Source organism: Clavelina lepadiformis, chromosome 7, assembly GCF_947623445.1.
Source record: "Clavelina lepadiformis chromosome 7, kaClaLepa1.1, whole genome shotgun sequence".
Taxonomy (NCBI): Eukaryota; Metazoa; Chordata; class Ascidiacea; order Aplousobranchia; family Clavelinidae; genus Clavelina; species Clavelina lepadiformis.
In genome coordinates this window covers 16,624,489-16,644,317 of record NC_135246.1, presented here as the reverse complement: position 1 = coordinate 16,644,317, position 19,829 = coordinate 16,624,489, and the positions used below count along the sequence as shown (strand labels likewise).

General features: G+C 39.1%; 1 protein-coding gene across 2 annotated transcripts in view; it reads right to left on the bottom strand.

Moving 5' to 3' along the window:
• LOC143464568 (extracellular matrix organizing protein FRAS1-like) overlaps positions 1-19,829 on the bottom strand; it is a 51,956-nt gene that overhangs the window by 4,403 nt on the left and 27,724 nt on the right. The window contains exons 29-69 of one of the 2 annotated variants that reach the window (XM_076962420.1): positions 19,518-19,728; positions 19,094-19,314; positions 18,670-18,882; positions 17,954-18,120; positions 17,645-17,796; positions 17,387-17,497; positions 17,142-17,285; positions 16,793-16,908; positions 16,526-16,688; positions 16,143-16,278; positions 15,769-15,950; positions 15,298-15,523; positions 15,059-15,132; positions 14,787-14,927; positions 14,368-14,689; positions 14,046-14,222; positions 13,757-13,900; positions 13,154-13,288; positions 12,907-13,031; positions 7,935-8,075; positions 7,030-7,193; positions 6,833-6,917; positions 6,621-6,713; positions 5,861-6,011; positions 5,535-5,701; positions 4,625-4,792; positions 4,318-4,438; positions 4,071-4,196; positions 3,846-3,989; positions 3,545-3,666; positions 3,095-3,193; positions 2,870-3,013; positions 2,615-2,762; positions 2,292-2,497; positions 2,029-2,185; positions 1,754-1,872; positions 1,537-1,641; positions 1,236-1,403; positions 908-1,081; positions 637-752; positions 184-403 (exon numbers count right to left, since the gene is read on the bottom strand). In XM_076962420.1, coding sequence (XP_076818535.1) covers positions 184-403; positions 637-752; positions 908-1,081; positions 1,236-1,403; positions 1,537-1,641; positions 1,754-1,872; positions 2,029-2,185; positions 2,292-2,497; positions 2,615-2,762; positions 2,870-3,013; positions 3,095-3,193; positions 3,545-3,666; positions 3,846-3,989; positions 4,071-4,196; positions 4,318-4,438; positions 4,625-4,792; positions 5,535-5,701; positions 5,861-6,011; positions 6,621-6,713; positions 6,833-6,917; positions 7,030-7,193; positions 7,935-8,075; positions 12,907-13,031; positions 13,154-13,288; positions 13,757-13,900; positions 14,046-14,222; positions 14,368-14,689; positions 14,787-14,927; positions 15,059-15,132; positions 15,298-15,523; positions 15,769-15,950; positions 16,143-16,278; positions 16,526-16,688; positions 16,793-16,908; positions 17,142-17,285; positions 17,387-17,497; positions 17,645-17,796; positions 17,954-18,120; positions 18,670-18,882; positions 19,094-19,314; positions 19,518-19,728 — 6,298 coding nt within the window. The remainder of the gene's footprint in view (positions 1-183; positions 404-636; positions 753-907; positions 1,082-1,235; positions 1,404-1,536; positions 1,642-1,753; positions 1,873-2,028; positions 2,186-2,291; positions 2,498-2,614; positions 2,763-2,869; positions 3,014-3,094; positions 3,194-3,544; positions 3,667-3,845; positions 3,990-4,070; positions 4,197-4,317; positions 4,439-4,624; positions 4,793-5,534; positions 5,702-5,860; positions 6,012-6,620; positions 6,714-6,832; positions 6,918-7,029; positions 7,194-7,934; positions 8,076-12,906; positions 13,032-13,153; positions 13,289-13,756; positions 13,901-14,045; positions 14,223-14,367; positions 14,690-14,786; positions 14,928-15,058; positions 15,133-15,297; positions 15,524-15,768; positions 15,951-16,142; positions 16,279-16,525; positions 16,689-16,792; positions 16,909-17,141; positions 17,286-17,386; positions 17,498-17,644; positions 17,797-17,953; positions 18,121-18,669; positions 18,883-19,093; positions 19,315-19,517; positions 19,729-19,829) is intronic. The other variant, XM_076962421.1, reaches the window with a different exon arrangement.

Sequence of the window (19,829 nt, the reverse complement as noted above, 5' to 3'; positions counted from 1 at the left end):
TTCAAAACGGATAAACTGTTTCTTGCATTTTGAAGAAAACTGTATGTACTATTCAAGTTTTTCAGTGTAAGAAAGCGCTACAGATCGGAAGAATTAACTCAATTAACTTTTCTCATCAATGACTAAAACAAACTACACTTTCATTAGAAAAACTCTAAACACTGACAACAAATGACAACTCACAGAAACATGAAGCGTATTAGGGTGGTCGTCTGACTCAGGTGGAATATATTTCAAATTTGCGATAAAACTTTGAGCTTGAAAGTTTCGCTCCGAACCAGACACGATGGGATTGTGACACAAGCCACTGTCCGTCGCGATGGTGACAACGTTGCTATGCAACGGTGTCCCGCCAGCATGAGTAACGCTATCTACAGCTTGCGCCACACATCGCACATGAAATCTTTAAGATATCAAGGTTTGAAGTTTACAATTGTTATTAGCGAATATCATCAGTAAATTTAACAGTAATACTGAATAAATGCACTAATTTTAACTAAATTGTAATGCAAAGATGTTTGCATTTATAAAATTAATGTATCCAAAAACATTGAGAATTAAAATTACTGTAATGTAAGTTAGTCTATTGTAATTGTAACATTGAAGATAATTCAATCGATTCCTTAGATTACTCACCGTCTACCAAAGTAGATGCTATCCAAAACCTTTCTATCAACGCTTGTGAATGGAGTCGTGTCAGTAACTGTTTCAAATGGTGGCACTCCTTGTCCTTCCTCCGTTGGCATGGCAACCTGTATACAATCATGTACATTTATAATCCAGTATGAAAGTTTTGGATCACCCCAGAAACATAAGCAGCAAACGAATAAGAGAGTGAGTCAACATTCGTTTTATATTTAACATTCACGCTGCTTCAAGTTAAACCAAAGTAGAATCATCTCTCCACCTCCCAGCTGAATCTTATAGCGGTTGAGTTTATTGCTGCCTCTTCACATAAGTTTCGGGTTTCACTATACTTGGGGTACTTCGGGTCACAAGGGGTAACGCATACGAGGGGGTAGCCGGGTGATGGGTCAGTCTTTAAACCATCGTCTACCTCATCGTAATGCAGCAAAGACACCTGAATATTCCAAGGAAAAGAGAAAAATCAAAATAACAACCAAAAGTATTTGCCATGGACAAGTAAAAACAACTTAATCCAACAGAGAAGCATTGCAAAGATTAAATCATACTTTACAAACTGCGGTTTTCTTATTGTGAAACTTGTATCTTACCACCACAGGAGTAGAAGGTAGAACCAGACTTCCCGATGCGTCCTTGTCTAGTATAGTGATGGTGGTTTGAGACCTGGCACCAAGCACAGCGTTCACTGGGTCATGAGGTCCCAAAACTATTAGAAAGGTCTCATGCCACTCAGTGACTTCGTTTGACAGAATGTTAACCTTAGAAATAAAACAGTAATTTTTAAATTTAAAAATAATAACTTTCCATCGTGTTTAATGAAAAACAAAAAAAAAACAATTAAGCCAATAGCGTGTATTATCATAACAAAACAATTGCTTAAACGTTCCTTACCTTGAACGTGACTGAAGTCTGTCCGGGCTGAAAACGAACCAACCGACTTTTGGGCTCATAATCTGAACCGGACTTCGCCGATCCATCGCGCGTGCTACAACGAACCTGTATACATTGCACCAGATTGTCATCGATGAATGACAAAAAAATCACTTTTAAAAGGGTTTGAAAATTGCTGTTAGTATCAGCTTAAATGCAGTTTCAGTGCGCGACCAACCTTGCTAACTTCACTGGAGTCACCGGTGCGAATAATCTTCACGGAAAGCTGTCTGGTGGCTTCGGCAGAATCCGGTTCTCGAATCGAATACTCGGCAAGTTCGAATTCCAAAGTAGGCGCTAAAAAAAAGTTAGAGAATTATATTAGGTAGTTTATTAAACGAATAAATCTGAAAGGGCTTTCGAAATAGATTTTATGAACAAACAAAATATATATTATTGTAAAAAACATATCATGCAGTTGTTTATAGAGAACAGAGGGTAACCAGATCTTACCATCTTCATTGTTCGTCAGAGTAACTTGAACTTGGTTGTTTTCTCCAACCCTGGCGCCGTACCATTGCTCACCAGTGGCGCTAGTGAGTCGGACAGTGAAGGTTTCGCTCGATTCATAAACTTTGTCATCAACAACGGAGACATTACATAAGGATGCCTGTACAAGAATATGAAATAGGTAAGTGCTATTTTCTAAAGTAAAACAAAAATTAATAATAACATTTAAAACATTACAAAATCAGGACATTGTATCCAAATCTTACCCTTTGCCCTGGTTCAAAAACAATCCTTGACATTTCCGTTAGAGGGCGTTCTGTGAAATCTTGCTCGACCGATGCAGTGTTTTGTCTTGTATAGCAAATCACTGAAGCGCGACTGCTGATGTCACCATCGCGTTGAACGGCGAGAGAAACGACGCCATCTGTTTCCTTGACCTGGACTGAAGACTCCAAAAAGCCAAACTTGGGAACTGGAAATGAAGATACATGTAGAAATGAAATTGTGTGTAAAATATTCTACACCAGAAGCAAAACAAAACTTATGAAAACTCTTGCAGAAATATTTCCTTTCATAAACAAACACTCACCGTCATCCAGAGTATCGTTAATGATCACTACCGCCTCATGCGGAGTGGCCAGGCGTGCTTTCTGCACAGAGTCGAGGTGGACAACAAATGTTTCATTCCCTTCCACAGTTGTGGTTTGCGGGTCGTCCAAGATAGTAAGTGTGCATAACTGAATTAAAATATCATCCCTCAAATTGCTGTCAGTAAACGAACTTAAAACACTAAAACAGCTGCAAAAGCGATTGAAATATACAACAAACAACCGGTGGCTATTACCTTCACCGTCTCATCGTTTCTGAAAGTGATCTTGGTCGAAGTGGCAACAAAATCCTCCCCTGCAGCCGCAGACACGGGATCACTTTGCTTTGTTGCGCACCAGACGTCAGTCGGTCGCGACAGATCGGGTCCGCTACGGTGTATCTGCAAATGAGCGTTAGACTAACTGTATATGGTCTTCATAACCATATTTAATGGCCTTTTACAATTCCACAGCAGTTTTACCGGTATGTCAACGGTTCCAGCATTTTCAGCGAATGTGAAGCTGCTATCAGTTAAGAACACGGTCGGAGAGTCGTTTGGTCCCGTGATGGTTACCGTGGCCTGAAGTAAAAACAACATGCGGATATTCTTAAAACATTTCAGAAATGTTTGGAAGCGATTTGTATGGGGGTAAAATTCAACTTTCAGTAATAAAATATGCCATGAAATTGTGGCATGGTTTAGATATCTTTGGAAACTGTGATCGACAGTTCACAAAACAAATAAGAAAACAGATACGCTTGTAAAACTTTATGAATGAAACATCTGTCTGAAATGAAATTCCCTTCATACCAACTGAAAGTTATGGAGTTTATGGAAACTGTCTGCCGGTTTTATTCACATTCTTGCTGAAACGTTAACATTTGTATAAAAAATCACCTGTCAATATTTTTTATATTAACTTATACTAACTTCTGGAAACTTTCCGATCTTTGCTCCTGCTGACGCGTCCACCAACTTCACAACGAATTCCTCAGAATCTTCGTACACGCTGTCGTCAATGATCTTTACATCACATGTCACCGAGCTTACGCCTGCGCAGAAAAAACAGAAGTTAATTTGTGTTAAACTAAAAACTTTTCATCAAAATTAAGAAATATAATAAGCAGCCGATGCGTGGAAATTATTATTTAAAAATACACAAGTTATGTTTGTTTTTATAGCAGACCGCTGTTTTAGAATAATTTATAGTATAAAAGTGTCATGATTTTACTTGGGGCAAAGGTCACTATGCTCTCTCCTGAGTGGCGTCCTCTGGTCTTATAGTCGGATCCGGATTCGATGCGACCTTGAACAGAACCGGTGGCCGACCGTGATTCGGTGAAGCAGATTACAGTGACCGGTTTTTCCACGTCACCTTCAAAAGGATAATTGAGATTTGTCATCATTTTACAAAGGAAAACATACAAATGATCATGGGATGCTTTGCTTGAATTACCCGTTCTCTTAATGGGGACGTAAACCACAGTATCCCTCTCTTCAACAGTATACTGGGTGTCGATGAATTGCAAGGTCGGCGTATCCTTTTCATCATTGATGTAAACAGTGGTGCGGGTTATGTTTCCTTTAAAACGTGGAAGTCGTTATTGAAGGCACCGGCCCATATAATGATCATTATTTTCGCATCTACGTGTTTATATTTTAAACATAATTTTTCGGAGTCGTTTTTCTTGAACAAATTATACCTAGAAGCGCATCGGCAGGCATGGTGAGCTCGACAGTGAAACTTTCGGTTCCTTCAAACACTCGATCGTCGTTTATCTGGATGGAGCAAATCTTCTCTGTTTCGTGTTCATCAAACTGGACCTGATTTTACAAAAAATCAATTTAGAAATATAGTCGATAACTTTTATGAGAATTTCAAGAAAGAATTCCTCGACTTAATCAAATCATTTGAAAAGACTTGATAAAAATTTGCAATAAACAGTGCATCAGTGAAAAGTAACGTGGTCGTTCAACTTTTTAAGGTCCAGGTATGCTCCTTTGTCTCACCTGTCCAGCGTGTTCCATGTAGTCTAACTGACCGGAAGTCGACCTGGTACTTCCGGATGCCGATGACGTAGCTGTGCCAGGCTCAGTACGACAGAGTACTATGGCGTATTGGTTCAAATTTCCACGCCGTAAAACGGGAATGTCGATGGTACCGCTTTCCTCGTTCACCTAAAATGGAGAGACACAATTCGGTAAAAACAGACGCTGGTGTATGTTCAGTGCAGAATGATCCCCTATTGTACACCTGCCCGTTCTTACAGGCAAGTGGGTGGGATCATATTCGCGTAAACGATAGCCGGTCAAATGCGGGTGCTTTACAAGTGTTTACGTCAATTACCACAAGCACCTTTAAACACACATTTTCAAACAGGTGTTGGACATTAACAGCCCAGCAGTAGTGTGCTCTAAAACTAACGGAGACTTTAACTGAGAAAAATCATTTAGCGTAAGATCGCGTTGAGAAAATAGCAGATGACTTGGTTAAAATTTTTGCCGGTATTTTAAACGTGGGTGGGAATCGGGCGCACTAATTATCATATACAGGTTAATCAACGTCTTAAACACCTGTGTATACTCGGCGTTTAGCTGCTCAAACACGCGTAAAGTAATATCCCATCGGTTGTGATTGAATTGCCTTTTCACACAAAATGCTCAACACCTTTGCTATCATATAGTTAGTGATGCTCTCGAAAGCATAGACTGTAAAAATTAAAAACTACTTGAGTAGTCGGCAAATCTTTCCATTCACAGCCTATAACAATCGTGGTGTCGGCTTGTAAAGATATTAAATAAAGCTATCTATGAACCCTTGAGTATGATGACTGCTCTGAAAAACTTACGCGCGAGCAAAAATCACCGTAACTCTTCGTTAAATAGGCATTTCTTTGAAAGTGTTAGCTTGCTTGTTTACCGTATAGTTGGACTTTTCAAAAGATATGACGCTCCATCTAATGTTAAACGTATTCCCAGTCACCACGTTGGGTAGAGAATCTCTGACGTTGAACATAAAGGAATCTCTGGTTGCCTCAGTGGAGACGTCAGACAATACGTAACGAATTAGACCGGTGTTGATATTGGCTGCAAATTAACAATTAAACAGCTATGTTAGCAATGGTCTATTGCTGTGCTTTAGAAAAATCTGTCTTTATTCCAACTAAGTACAAAAAATTGCTTGTAACGTTCGTACTAAAGAATGAAAACGAAACTAAAAATAGTTGGCAGCTGATATTGTCTTACCTTGGCTAAATCTACGGATGGGGTCGCCGCTGTTCAAGGTCGATTCAAGATGACCATGTCTGGGGTCAGAGGTCACCGTGTAAATGATATGTTCGGGTTCGGTGTCGGGGTCTTCAGTGAGAAGAAGTCGTTTTGTGATTACGCTGAGAGCCTGTAAGTAGCCAACGTAATATGGAATTGCGAACAAAATGGTTTTCAAGGTATCTTAACAAACGAAACATTTACACTTGTCTTAAAATAATAAGTCAGATTTTTTTTATCAAAAGAATACATAATGAAATGCGGTTAAAATGAGCTCTTAAATGAAAAATTTCAGTGTCTGCTTAAGTTCCAAGAACGTAGCACAGCAGGATAAATGGAAAACAAGAACTTGGGATTATATCAAGTTGCGAACGATGCGGCCATTGAATCGTTCATCATTTCTAATGGGACAAAAAGCGTTTTGCGGCAATGAAAGTAGGTGGCACGTGTTGTGATTGATAGGCAGTTGTGCAAAGTAGTTGTTTTGGAAGGTGCCTAAACTTCTTGACGTTTCGCAACTAACCGGGGAGCCACTTATACAGGTTGAATAAACACAATGGTCGCCTTTAAATAAACTCCGGTATCAGACAGCAAGACGCTTCGATTACGATAACATCTATACGAGATAAAGTGTCCAGTCGGGTCGGGATTTGAAAGGGTTCAGGTGTCGCGTAAAAGTTATTTAAACCGCTTCATACACAAAAGTTTTATAAAATAACCACCGCAATGCGCGTATTACCTTGTTGTCCATGTATTCGAGATGATTTAGTCCGAGGTTTGTAATAAGTCTTGGAGTACCGTCATCAACTGGGACAACTTCTATTGGAAAGTCCTGAAAGGGAACAGCCGTATTATACCACTTATGCTTTTAAACGCATCGAATACAACTTCAAACAATTAATAATGAACAAGGACAACAACATTGTACCAATAACGTCATCCACATCTAACCTGCGCTTGTGTCGTAGTCACCAAATTTCCTTCTTCGTAGATCATAAATTGTTCGTTTGTACCATCTGTGATAGTGAAGGTGAAACTGGAAGCGACAAAGTTATATTTAATTTAGAGACGGAATATTTCATCCTTTACTGTAACACTCCGGTCTTATGATTAAAAAGCTCGTAGCGGTACATTGAAGCAGTACCTACCTATCTGTCAATGAATTTGTTCCGTCGTGGTTGTAGCTGATGTGGCTCTGGTAGATATCGTCCATTGTGAATGACGTCACCGGTACGTAACGTCTCCCGTTGGTGGTCCGATCAACAGAACCGTGTTTGGGGGGCTGGACGATGTTGAAGCGGATTAGGTCATTCTGCAATATAATTGCTAGTTAAACAAACCTCTTAATTTGACAAATTACATTTCTGCTTAAGACTGTACACAGCCCAGTCAAGATAAATTAACAATTAGCAGCTCGAGTTACCCGAAGTATATAATGGTCTTCGGAGACAACGAGTGAGAATGTATGATATTTTTGCTCGTTTTCAAAAGGCTGACTAAAGATTACCGATGACGTTTCTTTGTTTATTTAACGAAAGGGCAACAAGCGAGTTTACGTATTTTCTGCTTCCAAAAGCGGTGACTTGTGATAATTAAAAAGGAATTTTAACAACATTTAGGTCAAAACTCAAAAACGCTTCATTTTTTTCAAGTCGTTAAGCTGATCGGCTGTTACAAGCTATTTATTTTGAAACCCAACACATATTCGAAATATAACAGCAGTGTAAAAAGCAGCATATCTAAGTCATGACCCGTATCACAACCTTTGTTAAGCTGTTTGTCAAAATGAGAATAATGCTATGACCATTAATCACTTAAACGAACTTCAGTGAGTAAAAAGAAAACAATAAAGCTGGCAATCTTTATAGCTAAATAAAGTTTGATAAATTTTTCATTTATGTTAATTATTTTCATGTTTTAATACTTAGAGGGGTACTTAGAGAGGTTATATACATAAATGTGAAAAAAACATTATTGTACGATTGTAAAAGCCATAATATTAAGTTTATATTACACAAAGATGCTGAAGACAAGGTGATCAAAACAAACTTACATTGGTGTCTCTGTCGGTTGCTTTAAGTTCAAACTCGGTGATGGTTTTTCTCACGCCCTCCTGGACTCGTATCCCAAGGTTCTCAAGAACTGGAAGTGAATTGTCAACCAGAAGAACTCGGATGTTGAACGTTTGAACGATCTGGATGTGAGAAAAATATGCAATTATATATTATAAATGACAAGATAATGGTGCGGTGATCTATCTTAATTTAGCCAAAACCCTTCCGATTTGTGACAATGCGGAAGAAAGAATAAGCAATAAAAAGCGGAAACATGCAAAGTGTACACAACCAATCTGACCACTCATGGGCAGATTATAGCAGAACTCATAAAAAAATTCCTTCCAGAAATAGACCACCCGGTGTGGAAGGACTGTGGCAATAAAACCTTATTTTTACGATTACTAAAACAAAACTAGCAAAGTTGTCCAAAAGAAAGAAAGGTTGGACAAATCTGCAGTCACAACCAACCAGCCTTGCTCAAGTAATTTCGGGGCAAAGTTCACGTCAACACAATTTTCGTGAAATTACGATACTAAATTACAAATGAAGCTGGCAAATTGCTTATTTTGGAAGCAGAGCCAAGCCGTAAAACTACTAACCAAAATTAGGTAAATACGCCTTACAGCACCCAACGTCATTTTCTAAAATTGTCCTAATCGTTTTGAAAGAGCTCCTATGGTTTCCTTTGTGACGTAACTATTTCCATCAGGGCATTGGACGAAGAAAAACAGTCTGGAATTTACACCCTTGGAAGATGGCTAAAGTTTGCTAAACGGTCACAGAAGACAGTCGTCCATTTTACCAGCACTAATATAAACATTAGCAGCCATTTAATACCTTGAGCCTGCAGATAAAAGGTTTATGCATTTAGTGAAACAAGAACGTTTTAAAACCTTTCGCGAAACCGACTTCAACTAAATCCTGTAAACTGGCATCGTTATTTGGTTAGATCACTAAAAAAACGTGAACTTTATTTTAAACTTTTGGGTTTGGAGATTCCACCGGAAATCCTATTGTTAAAACAAACGCAAATCTCGTAAAAATGAGAAGTTATAGGTTATGGGGTCGGTGATAACATTTCAGCTCGCACGAAGAATGCGGGGCCCACTGACTCACCTAAAATTGGAGCTCTTCGAGAAGCGAAGATTTGTGGGGGAGATATCAGGCGACGAATCACTTTAATAGGATAAGATTAGATCTAAATTGGTTGGCAAGGGACAATTTATATTACAAAACGACCGACTAATATAAACCTTTTCCCTATATTTTGAACAAGGTAACTTGTATTTCTCTCGTCTGTCACGTATATATATGCCTTATGTGATGAACCATTCATCAATTCATCACTGCCTTAAACGTATCACCATCATACAAAATGCAGGAATGCCAGCAACAGACAACTAGTCTTGAAAAACTATCCATTTACCTTGCTTACTTAATACTAAAGTCAAATGTTATAAGATTGTAACATAAAAGTTTGAAAAGACCACTTGCTTCTTCAGTCCGTTCAATGCCAAACCTTCCAACGTGATCGCTCGATTGGACAAAACTAACTCTGCTATCTCAACTAACACCGGGTTTGTCATGAAATGATGCAAGCCAGATGGAGATTTGAAAAAGACAAGTTTTATCTCTGTCATGATTGAACTTTAAAAGGACCTCGCCACCCATACCAGGATTTTAGCCTTGGTACGTTGCTTTTTTTTAAATGCGCCGCTACCCTTGGTGATAATTCTCAAACGTTTCCCACAAGATAGAACGTGCTGTACTACATGTCATATCTGTTGACAGATGCCTCATTTGCCGCCTTGTATGACAGTGTTCGTTTGGCTGCCATAGGCTTTGGTATAATAGTCACAGAATAGCATTCTATTCAATACGACACTGACAAGCGTCTTTCAACCATTCCGTTCATGTATTTCTTGCGCCCTGTTCCTGTCCTACTGCAAACTATAGATTTAGGTCGATGTCTTTGAGAACTTTGACATACTTGGGTGATGAAGTCAAACAAACATCACCTTTCTCGGCACACCACATCTGAACTACCACCCAACACATGGCATGAAAATAACGAGAGTAAGTGTAGTCTGCATATAGTGAAACTTCGACTATTTAGCTTACCTGACAAATTTTCTACTTTGAGTCAGAAAGGAAATAATAAAGATAAGGTATAACAAGATAATTTTCTGTCGCTGAGCGTAACAAGCCTTTGGTGCGTCAGAATATTGTCAATCAGCCGTCAATCAATGCAGTCATTTCAGTCTAATTGGGTTTTTACCGATGCCTTCACAACTTATTCAAAATTCAAAGTAAGCTACTGTAACAACTACAGACAACAGACCTCCTAAGATTGCTACTTGTCTCTGCACCTTGTTTCTGCATTGAGCAACAGCGCTTTACTCATGTTACCTTCAGTAGTCGATAACTCACATACTTTATTCTTCCCAAATATCTCACACATATATTGTTATGGTCGTGTTTAGAGCGCACTTGAAGGTACTTCAAAACGTAAAACTGCATGAAACATGAACCAAACAACTGGTTACTTGTAGTAACTTTAGCGTATATGCAGACCTTTGAAATTTATAAATTAAAAAGTAGGAATTTTCTTTTGCAAAAAATTTCCACTAAACGAGAAAAAAACAATTGCTGGATTTGGCAAGTCTATCGACGATAAAGACGCTGGGATAACTTTATCACAAGCTTCAACAGCGCTGAACCTTCTAAATAATCACGACGGTTTACAAACACTTACACAAAACAAACCGGTCAACTTTGCGAAGACAAAATTAAGAAATCAAAGGCCTGGCGCCCGATACTCTCGCTGACTCCGCTATTGTCGCATTTAGAACTGCAAACATTTACGAACAAATATAGACCCATGACTGCCCTATGGGGCTTACGCCAATGACGTATGTCTATTGAAAAGATGTTAGCGTATAACATATGGACGCAAAATAAGTCCAATATAGCTACTGCACACTCCTATGGATTACCGTGCCTAAACATAATTACTTAGACAAAAGTAATTCATATGTATTGAACGTCTTAACCAAACCGAAGTCTGCAATAACTGCTGAGCTGGTGGCAAAAGAAACTCAGTCGTAAGGCTCGACTATTTTCAAACAATTATGTTATAAAACAAGTTCTGAATAGACTATAAGTCTGGCGAACTGGTGTCAGCAAAGAAAATCTCGGTGTCATTCTTTTGAAAGCAATCAAGCGACAACTGCTGTTGAAATATATTATTATTTTACCAACTACCAGAAGGTGGCGAAAAGGCGAAAGGCGAAAGGTGGCTGATAGCTTTGTAATTCAGTGCACCGATAAATCGGCGAGTAATGGACAATGTCCACTTAAAATCAGCCAAGGCCGAAGGGGTTAAGACTGTCAAAATAGGCTCGTCAATTTTACATTTCAATGGCAAAGCTGAAATCTCTTATTGACAAAACATTTTCACAAAAATATTTTACAAATCAAGAAACAACAACGCATGCTCCACGGTTGATCGATAATAATGAAATAAACTTCGTAATAACAACAGTAACATGGCTGGCTAATAATTTCACAAAAGTAAAATCCTCTAAATGTTTCAATATTTTTTGTTTTTGCCTCCTGAATTATTATGAGACTAATTTTCCGGTGATCAAGTACTTTAACGCAACCATCAAGGAACTGTATCACTAATTTAAGGGGGTAAAGAATCATGTAGCGTTTGGTCTAGCACATTTTCAGATACTGGCTTTGAAAATCAAGCAAAATTCGAAAACCCTCTGTATAAACATTTCAGTTATCTAATCCTTGGATCACGTCTTAACCTCCTTGAATTGCTCGGCAACTCGGTCGACTTCTAACAATGAACTGCCTATCAACAAAATCGAGAGGATTTAAATTTTTAAAGCATAAAACGTAAATTATTTACTTAGCAGTTAAGCGGAACACTTGAAGCATCAGTTGCCCGACTAATATTTCCTGAAATTAACTTTGTTCAATCTTCCAACTAAACTAACAATGGACTTGAATAACGATCTAGTATACATAAGAAGCCGACGTTAACGTTGTGTTGTTACAGGATGCAAGTTCAAATTACTCCGATGACAGAAATCCAATCAAAAAACAAACAAAAACATTCGCCAAAGTCTAAACCATTTTCATTCTGCAAGGTTTAAGTTTCTTGAAGATGCCTCTCTGCTAATTGCGATTTCAGCAGCTCTGCAAATTTTAGCAATGGATAGGGTTATGCTAAAACACTGGCGCCCTTCCAAAATGAGGCATAACGCTACACCCTGCTTAGCGTTTCAAAGATAATGTCTCACAGTGTGTCGGCAACACAACCTTCTTCTACTGGCAACGTCATAGTTTCTCCTGTTTTCTCCAAATTAATGTCTAACAAAACTTTCTGCTCCTACATGTGTGTTTTCTCCACTTCAAGTTTCTATTCAAATTTGGATTGGGACAATCCTGCTATCGATGCTTTCTAATCCAGAAAAGCTGTTTCCTGTCAGCATCACAGACCAAAGACTTGTAGCACTATATCGCAGAAGGGGACGCTGTACCGAAGGCCGGCTCTTAGTCATTCATTGTTGGAACTCACCAAGGCGTAATGATGGACTCGAGCTGACCGGCAACCGACAGCGGCCGAAAACACACGAGTGTAAATTATTGACAAGACATACAACACAATTAGACAAGGGTGGTAAAGAAAAACGAAAAACAGTTCCCGACTGTGCGAATGTATCGTCATGCGGTTAAAAACTCACAGTGAATATTTCATCAATGAGTAAGGGGCATGTTTCGGAATGCTAGATTTATTGCAAGAAATTTGAAAAACTCAAAGAGCCTGACGATTTTAAACCTCTAATTGTAATATTTTCCAACTTATTGCGCTCACGCCGGTATGTATATAGTATCCATGATTTTCGATTTTATGCAAATCTAATTCTGTTCGTACGTGCAACGTTGGCTTACCGAGTTAGTTCCGTCTGTCAAGGAAAAGGCGAACTGGTCATCAGTTCTCTCAGACTCACTCGTGTGAACGTATTGTACTCTCCCAGACACTAAATTATCCTGAGTGAAGCAACTGATGGAGTGGCCTGCAAAATACCGGTCTCAGTCAACAACATAATATCATAAAAATGGCTAAAAAGATAATTAGACAGTTGACTTTTATACGTTTTGAACCAAAAAACGTCGGCAATAAATATTGGATTGTTACCAGGATTTCCTGTTTGTTCCAATCTGCCAAGTTTAGGTGCTTCGGTGATTTCGTAAACCAAGTGACCAGACTCATCAGTTGCCGAAAGCTGCTGGGTTCCAATCTTTCGGGTGCCACCCTCCTTCACTGTTAGGCCTGGTAAAAACATATTTCACGACATGACAAGTTTCCTAAAATTGCGTATGCCGAAAGATTCCTGAAATTATGAAGCACTTATGGTTGGAAGTTGTAAAGTACAAGTCGCGCTACTACATGCATGAAAGGGGCGGATCCATACTACAGTCACCCATCCTACACCATTAACTGCGCACCATAGCTACACGGAAAACGTTTTAAAGTATTGGGGTGGTACAGTGTAACTAGTTATTTTTCATGAATAAATGTACGTTGGAAAGTAATGTGTTAAGGTGTCGGAATATTCATCATCGGACTGACGAAAGTCTTTGCACGACTTAAACTCAGCCATGATTTCTCACCAGATACACAAAGCCCGTCTTTGTGCATTTTCCCATTGTTTTTTACAAGTTTTTTTCTTTTCTCGGACTCGAGGTGCAAAATAAGAGCAAACGTTGGATTAAAACCTAACACTAATGAACCACTTACCATTGTTGACCACAATCTTAGGAGGAATCCGATCTTCCTTGACGTGAATATTAAAACGGAGATCCACCATGCCCCCGATGACATCAAACATAAAAAAGACTTCTCCACCTCCTTCTGATACCGGATGATAGTATCGGATGTTGCCTGAAAATGAAAGCCGAGTTTATGTTGTGAAGAAGTTTGTGATTCTCATCCAGACACTGAAGTTGTTTAATAAAACTGCTATAAGCCTTACTGAATACAGAAACAACTTTGTCCAATGAAAAAAACATCAAAGTAAGCCACTCACCATTGTCTATTTGCTCCTGGGTAAATTCATTCTCCCCGCTGGCAGACAGGTTGGCGACATTATCCTTATTGGCAAACTGCAACTGCCCGACGTTGGGATCACGAGTTATGACGTAAGATACATCACCGTTGGAACCGGCGACTCTGAGTTCGCTGGAAGTAATTGAGGTGACGGATCCTACATTAACAAAATACTTCAGCTTAGTCCAAAATTTATGCTATTCTATACGAGTTTTTTTCTAAGTTTTTGTTAAATTAACTACGAATTTAAAAAGCATAATCTTTATCGAATGTCTGAGCTGTGTATCATTAAGACTATTCACCAGATTCCACAGTTATTCCTGTGTTGGCTTCCAGGACTAGTTCACTTGTCACTCCTGCATCGAACTCCTCATAGTCCGGTTCAAGGATTGTCATTTCATTTTCCTCTTCTTCCCTCTCCTCTTCTGACGTTTGCTCTTTCACTGGTTTTAGCGGAGGCTTTACCACAGGTTCTGTTGGACTTGTAGGCTCCTCTTCTTGATCTAACTCTTCCCCATCGTTACTATCTCTATTATCCTCGTCTTCCCCTACTTCTTCTTCTTCATTTGTTGCGTGTGACGCTTCTGTTGGTTCCTCAGGAAGAGCGGGAGGTTCTGGCTCCACCTGTCAATCGTGAAAAAAGTTTTCTGTTTTTAGCTACTTTCGTGCAGATGGAAGCAAACGCAGGATAAGTAATGGTGAAAAAACCAAAATCACTTACGTCAATGTCAAGTTCGCCATTCTGATGATTGAAACCGTCATACAATCTGAAACTGAGGACGTCACGTCTTCGGCGACTTGACCTCGTTTCTCCAACTGCAGACTCCGTGTTTTCGTAACAAATCTTTTGATCTAAAATGTCCTGAAAAATTCCAAAGCGGAGGTTGCTGGAATTATCACGAAAACCGAAGGTGCGCCAGGGCGCCAAAAAGCATTTCGTAAATGATGCGTACTATAAATATTTATCGAGCAGCATCGAGAACGAGTATTTACCTGATATGTAAATGAAGAACCAACCGTGAGGTCATTTGCTTGCTTAGCTTTCATCATTGCATTTCCCGGCTTTTCTGTAAAAGTGAATTACAAAATATGAATAGAGTTGAAATTTATTATATTCGAAAAAGCTGAAATTTGAATTTCAATGAAACTGTTTTGTGCTTTCGAAACGACAACAATTTACTGGCTTCAAAAAACATGCGCTTTTCAGTTTTGAAACAAATTTAGTATCTTACGTTTCATCATGCCAAGTTTCCAACCATCCAGCATATCGTGGGGTAACTTCTCCTTAAACTTTACAAGTTTACCGTAACGTAAGTTGGAAGTCACAGTAAAGACAAGGTCGTCGTTGGACGTGTCCGAGTCAATGACGGTGAGTGACACATTCTTGATTAGCAAGGCGTGGCCACTCTGGCAAACGACAGTGGCGGTACGAACAGACGGTTCGTTGTTGTGAGATAACTGTATTAAATATGCCGTTTGTTTAATTAAAGAACGGTGTTAACTTTTGATACACGCGCAAACTAAATGTATAGGTTATGCGACGTCGTGTGCATGAGACTGAAAAAATAGCTTGCTTATACCGGTATGCATGCTTATTGCTTATATACATTACAGTGCAGAGGCAACGAATTTATACGATTCCTGCAATCTCATGGATTAGCCAATAACAATGTACTGCACAATAAAAATACTTCGAACATTACCTCAATTGTTATGTTCAGTCTATAGGTTGAAGTCGAACTGAAACCATCGTTTACTCGGAAGCGAAAATGATCGCTGGCGATTTCGGAATCGCTCTCATCGGTGTACCGGTAGTAAATATTCCCGTCTATCATGTCCTGCACGGTGAACCAGACGTCCTCGTGATGGCTATTTCGCATGAGCTCTGAGGTTGGTAAACAGGAGCATTTAGCTGGAGTGCAATAGCGCATCGGTCATATCCCCGTGAAGCGCTTTACGACAAATGTCTTTGTCGTGTAAATGATGATACGTTTTGGTTGCAGATATAGAAGTACTCGTATCACTAACGATGTGGCTTTTTTTCGGAGGACAATACGAGACAAAACTGCTCAACTACCTTTATCTCTAACATTGATGATTTCTCCTAGCGTAGGTTTTTGTAAGATGCTCACAATCAGGTCCTGACTGCGAGTGTCAACGTCACTGGCGACGAAGTTATTCTGGTTTATGCGAATTCGTTCTCTGTTGCGTACCTGGAAAGTAAAAAATATTGTCTCTGCAAATGATAGGTTGTCAGTGTCGGAAACATTAGTAAGCCAGTAGGCCACTAAAGCGTTAGATAACAGAATAGACAACATCAAATATCGTAGGGGTGGAAATATATACTTCGAAATATATCATATGACACGTCTAAGAAATTCAATTAGATGTAGTATATTTAGTTATTAATTTATTTTATTAATCAATTGATGTAAAACTTGTAACAAATCTACAACTTACAATCAGCGTTTGACGAATAGTTACAGTGGGAGGTTGGTGGAGGGAGGGTGTGATGGTGATTGTAAGAGTTTGGTCAGATACTTGATTCCCAGAGGCATCAGTGACATGGAATTGAACCACATCCGTAACAGAAAGGGAACCTATTTCACCTCTGCTGTGATAACTGAAAACAGAAAAATTGTGGTATAGACTATAGAAGAAAGCTTAAAAAAAACAAATTCACAGAAATAACTATGGAAAAATATTAAAGTGAGTTGTTTTTGCCACCTTATTTTTGACGAGTCGATATCCTGTTGTGTGAAGGAAGAACCAGGGACCAAAGGACCCGCATCCCGGCTCATCAGGAGACCATGGAATGGTTCGGACTCGACGTGATATACAATCTAAACGTAAAAAATTAGGTTAAGAACAGTGTATCGCCGTCGGAAGAAAACAATCAAAAAATGTATCTATTTATTTCGAAAGGAAACGTTTTATTATGAAACTTCGTATAATTTGCTCTAAAAATATATATTGTTGAGCAACGAAAAAAGTAAAGCGCGAAACAGAAAAAAAATGTAAAATTATAAAATTCGAGAAAGGTTCATAAACTGAAGCATTGTAAAGATGAACCGACCTGATCATCCTCGGATCCTGACGCAGAAAAAGCAAGATTTTCGCGAGAAATCACAACTTCACTTGACTCTGAAACCACCACCGAGAGCTCAGTGTGTGGATCGGGATGTGGTCCTCTACTTCGGCTGGCTCCAATGATGTTGATCTGTGAAAGAATTTCACCATTTAAAAAACATTCCCATCAAGATGTCAAATAATTTTCAAAATGTATTGTCAGGTAAAATTTTGAATTAAAAAGATCCAAACCTGGATGACTTCAGTGATCGTGTCGGTTCCATCCGTGACGCTGACTTGGAGTTGATCCGTGTCGCCACTCTTGTCTCCGTTGTGTTTGTAGCGGAAGGAACTACTTTGAATCTGTGCGAAGAAAACAAAGAATTACGAGGAGTTGGTAACCATATTATTAAAAACGACGCTCAATTCAACCGTTTCAAGGGTACAAACGTATAATAATATTAACTCTATTATATGCGTTGACAAATGTTATCTAAACGTGCTTCTCACCTCGACATAGTTGAAAGAAGCTCCTTCGCCAAGCCGGATCCTAGTGCCCCTACTATTGCGCACCAACGTCCCATATCGAGGCGCTTTGACCAGTGTATATATAAGGTCACGTGGTTGGGTGTCAGGGTCACGAACAGCCAACATCAAGTCGCCTGCGTGAAGTGTAAAATACGAACTTAGTACTATGCCACACACACAAACTGACCCAGTTTATAACTGCAAACCGGGGCTTAAGCGTCAAAATGATTAAAATGAGGCTCTTCAGGACAGAGGGGTTGAATTTGTCGACAACCACATCCGTGTACCTACCAATAGTAACCGTTCCATCCAGTTCCACTTCCAGACTTGGATTTTTGGTGATAAATGATGGTGGTGCGGTATCGTGGGATGACAACTTGATGGTGAAGTTTTCCGGAGTAAGAGTATGTTCTCCATCGGAAACCGTGAACTGGAAATTTAGTTTCGGACGTCCGTGACTGAAATGATTTTTAACAAAGTTTGAAACACGAATCATGACAATTCTTTATTAGATTGTTATTTGACTTGTTTGATTCTTCCTAACCAACAATCTTCATTAGCTGTACGTGAATCTCTATTTCAGTCATAACAAAGGCTTGGCGTACTCTAACTTTATTGTATATTTATGCAACCGAGTCACTTTAAAATATGTAACTTGCAGATTTTAGTAGAGATTTGTTGGAAATAAAGTATTCAATTAATATTTAAATGGCATAACATACCACCAATGGTAGTATTAGTACGAAATAATATACAGCATTTATTGAAACGTTCCCATTCTTTATGTACAATATTTAGTGCAATTTAGTAAGAAAGATGAAAACGGATGGCACCACTGTTAAAATATATCCAGTCATGCTCTTAATTCATATAAACATACTCAAAGCTGACAGAATTATCTGTTGTTTGGACATAGAAGTAACTTATTACAATTGTAGTTGCACAATGGACAAGTCATCTCTCTCTACACAGCTTTGTTTGACAGAATTAGTGGTTAAGATTAGTACCTAGCTGAAGTTAGTGGTCGGTATCTCCCATACTTAAATCGCTGACGGTCGTCACTATGGTAACGACCCAGTTCGTACTGAACACTCGGGATTCCCCCGATCGGAGGCCGGTAGATAATTTTGTTTGAGTCGACGTCTGCCTGAGTGAAAACCGAAATAGGAACGAACGGGTGATCAGAATTTTCTATTATGCCAAAGGAGGGCGGCAGAGGCCTGAAACATTGTAAAAATGACGTTTTACAAATTAAATAACGTATAGCAATGTGATTACTGAGATCAAATATAAAGCAAATTTTGATCGAAATGAAGGCGAGAAAAGTTACGATAATTCCAATTATATTAATATTTTACGATAATTACATTATATCTCAGTGTTGGTGCCTATACACATTCCAGTTAATCTTGACATTGCCAGTAACTATACCTTGTTATGTTGTATATTAAATCGCGGTCAGGTGTGTCTTCATCAGTGTAGTGGAGGTAACCACTGTGAAGAACAGTCAGTCGCCCCTCGTTTGCAACCATCTGTGGCGACGAGGACATACCATGAGCTAAATGCGGTGGTTCAACGTTTTCTTTGACGTAATTGACACGAAATTCGTCGCCACCTAGTGGACGGGCCGGTTCTCGGCTTTCGTCATATACCTGATGGAGATAATACAGGCTAGTAGCTGTATACAGTAGCCTAGATTCTCAACCACACGTCATTGATAAAGCAATATTGTAGACAATAGGTTGCAGCTTATGGTTTTCACTAGTAAGTCTTAGTTTCACGAATAAGTTGCTAAGATTTAACAACACATGACTTCTTCAAGTTTACTTTAACTTGATTAAATTAAACGCGTCACCTCGAACTCAAAAGCCTCGATTTGGTTTTCTTCAACTTTATCACCGGCGTCCCTGTACCAGATGTAGCCGTTGTCAATTTCCCTTTGAGAGAATCGGATCATAGGAGGAGACTGGTAGTGTCCTTGAGTGTTCCTCCTCCAGTCGATCATGTTGATGCCGTACTGCATTGGAGCATCCGACATCTCAGGAACCATGAGAACGACTTGTCCCCTGATAAAACTCTTGTTTTGAATATTGCGGGGTGAATAGGGAATGACGCCATTAATTGAACTGACGGTTAACGTTTTACCAACAGCAAAAATAAACCTAAG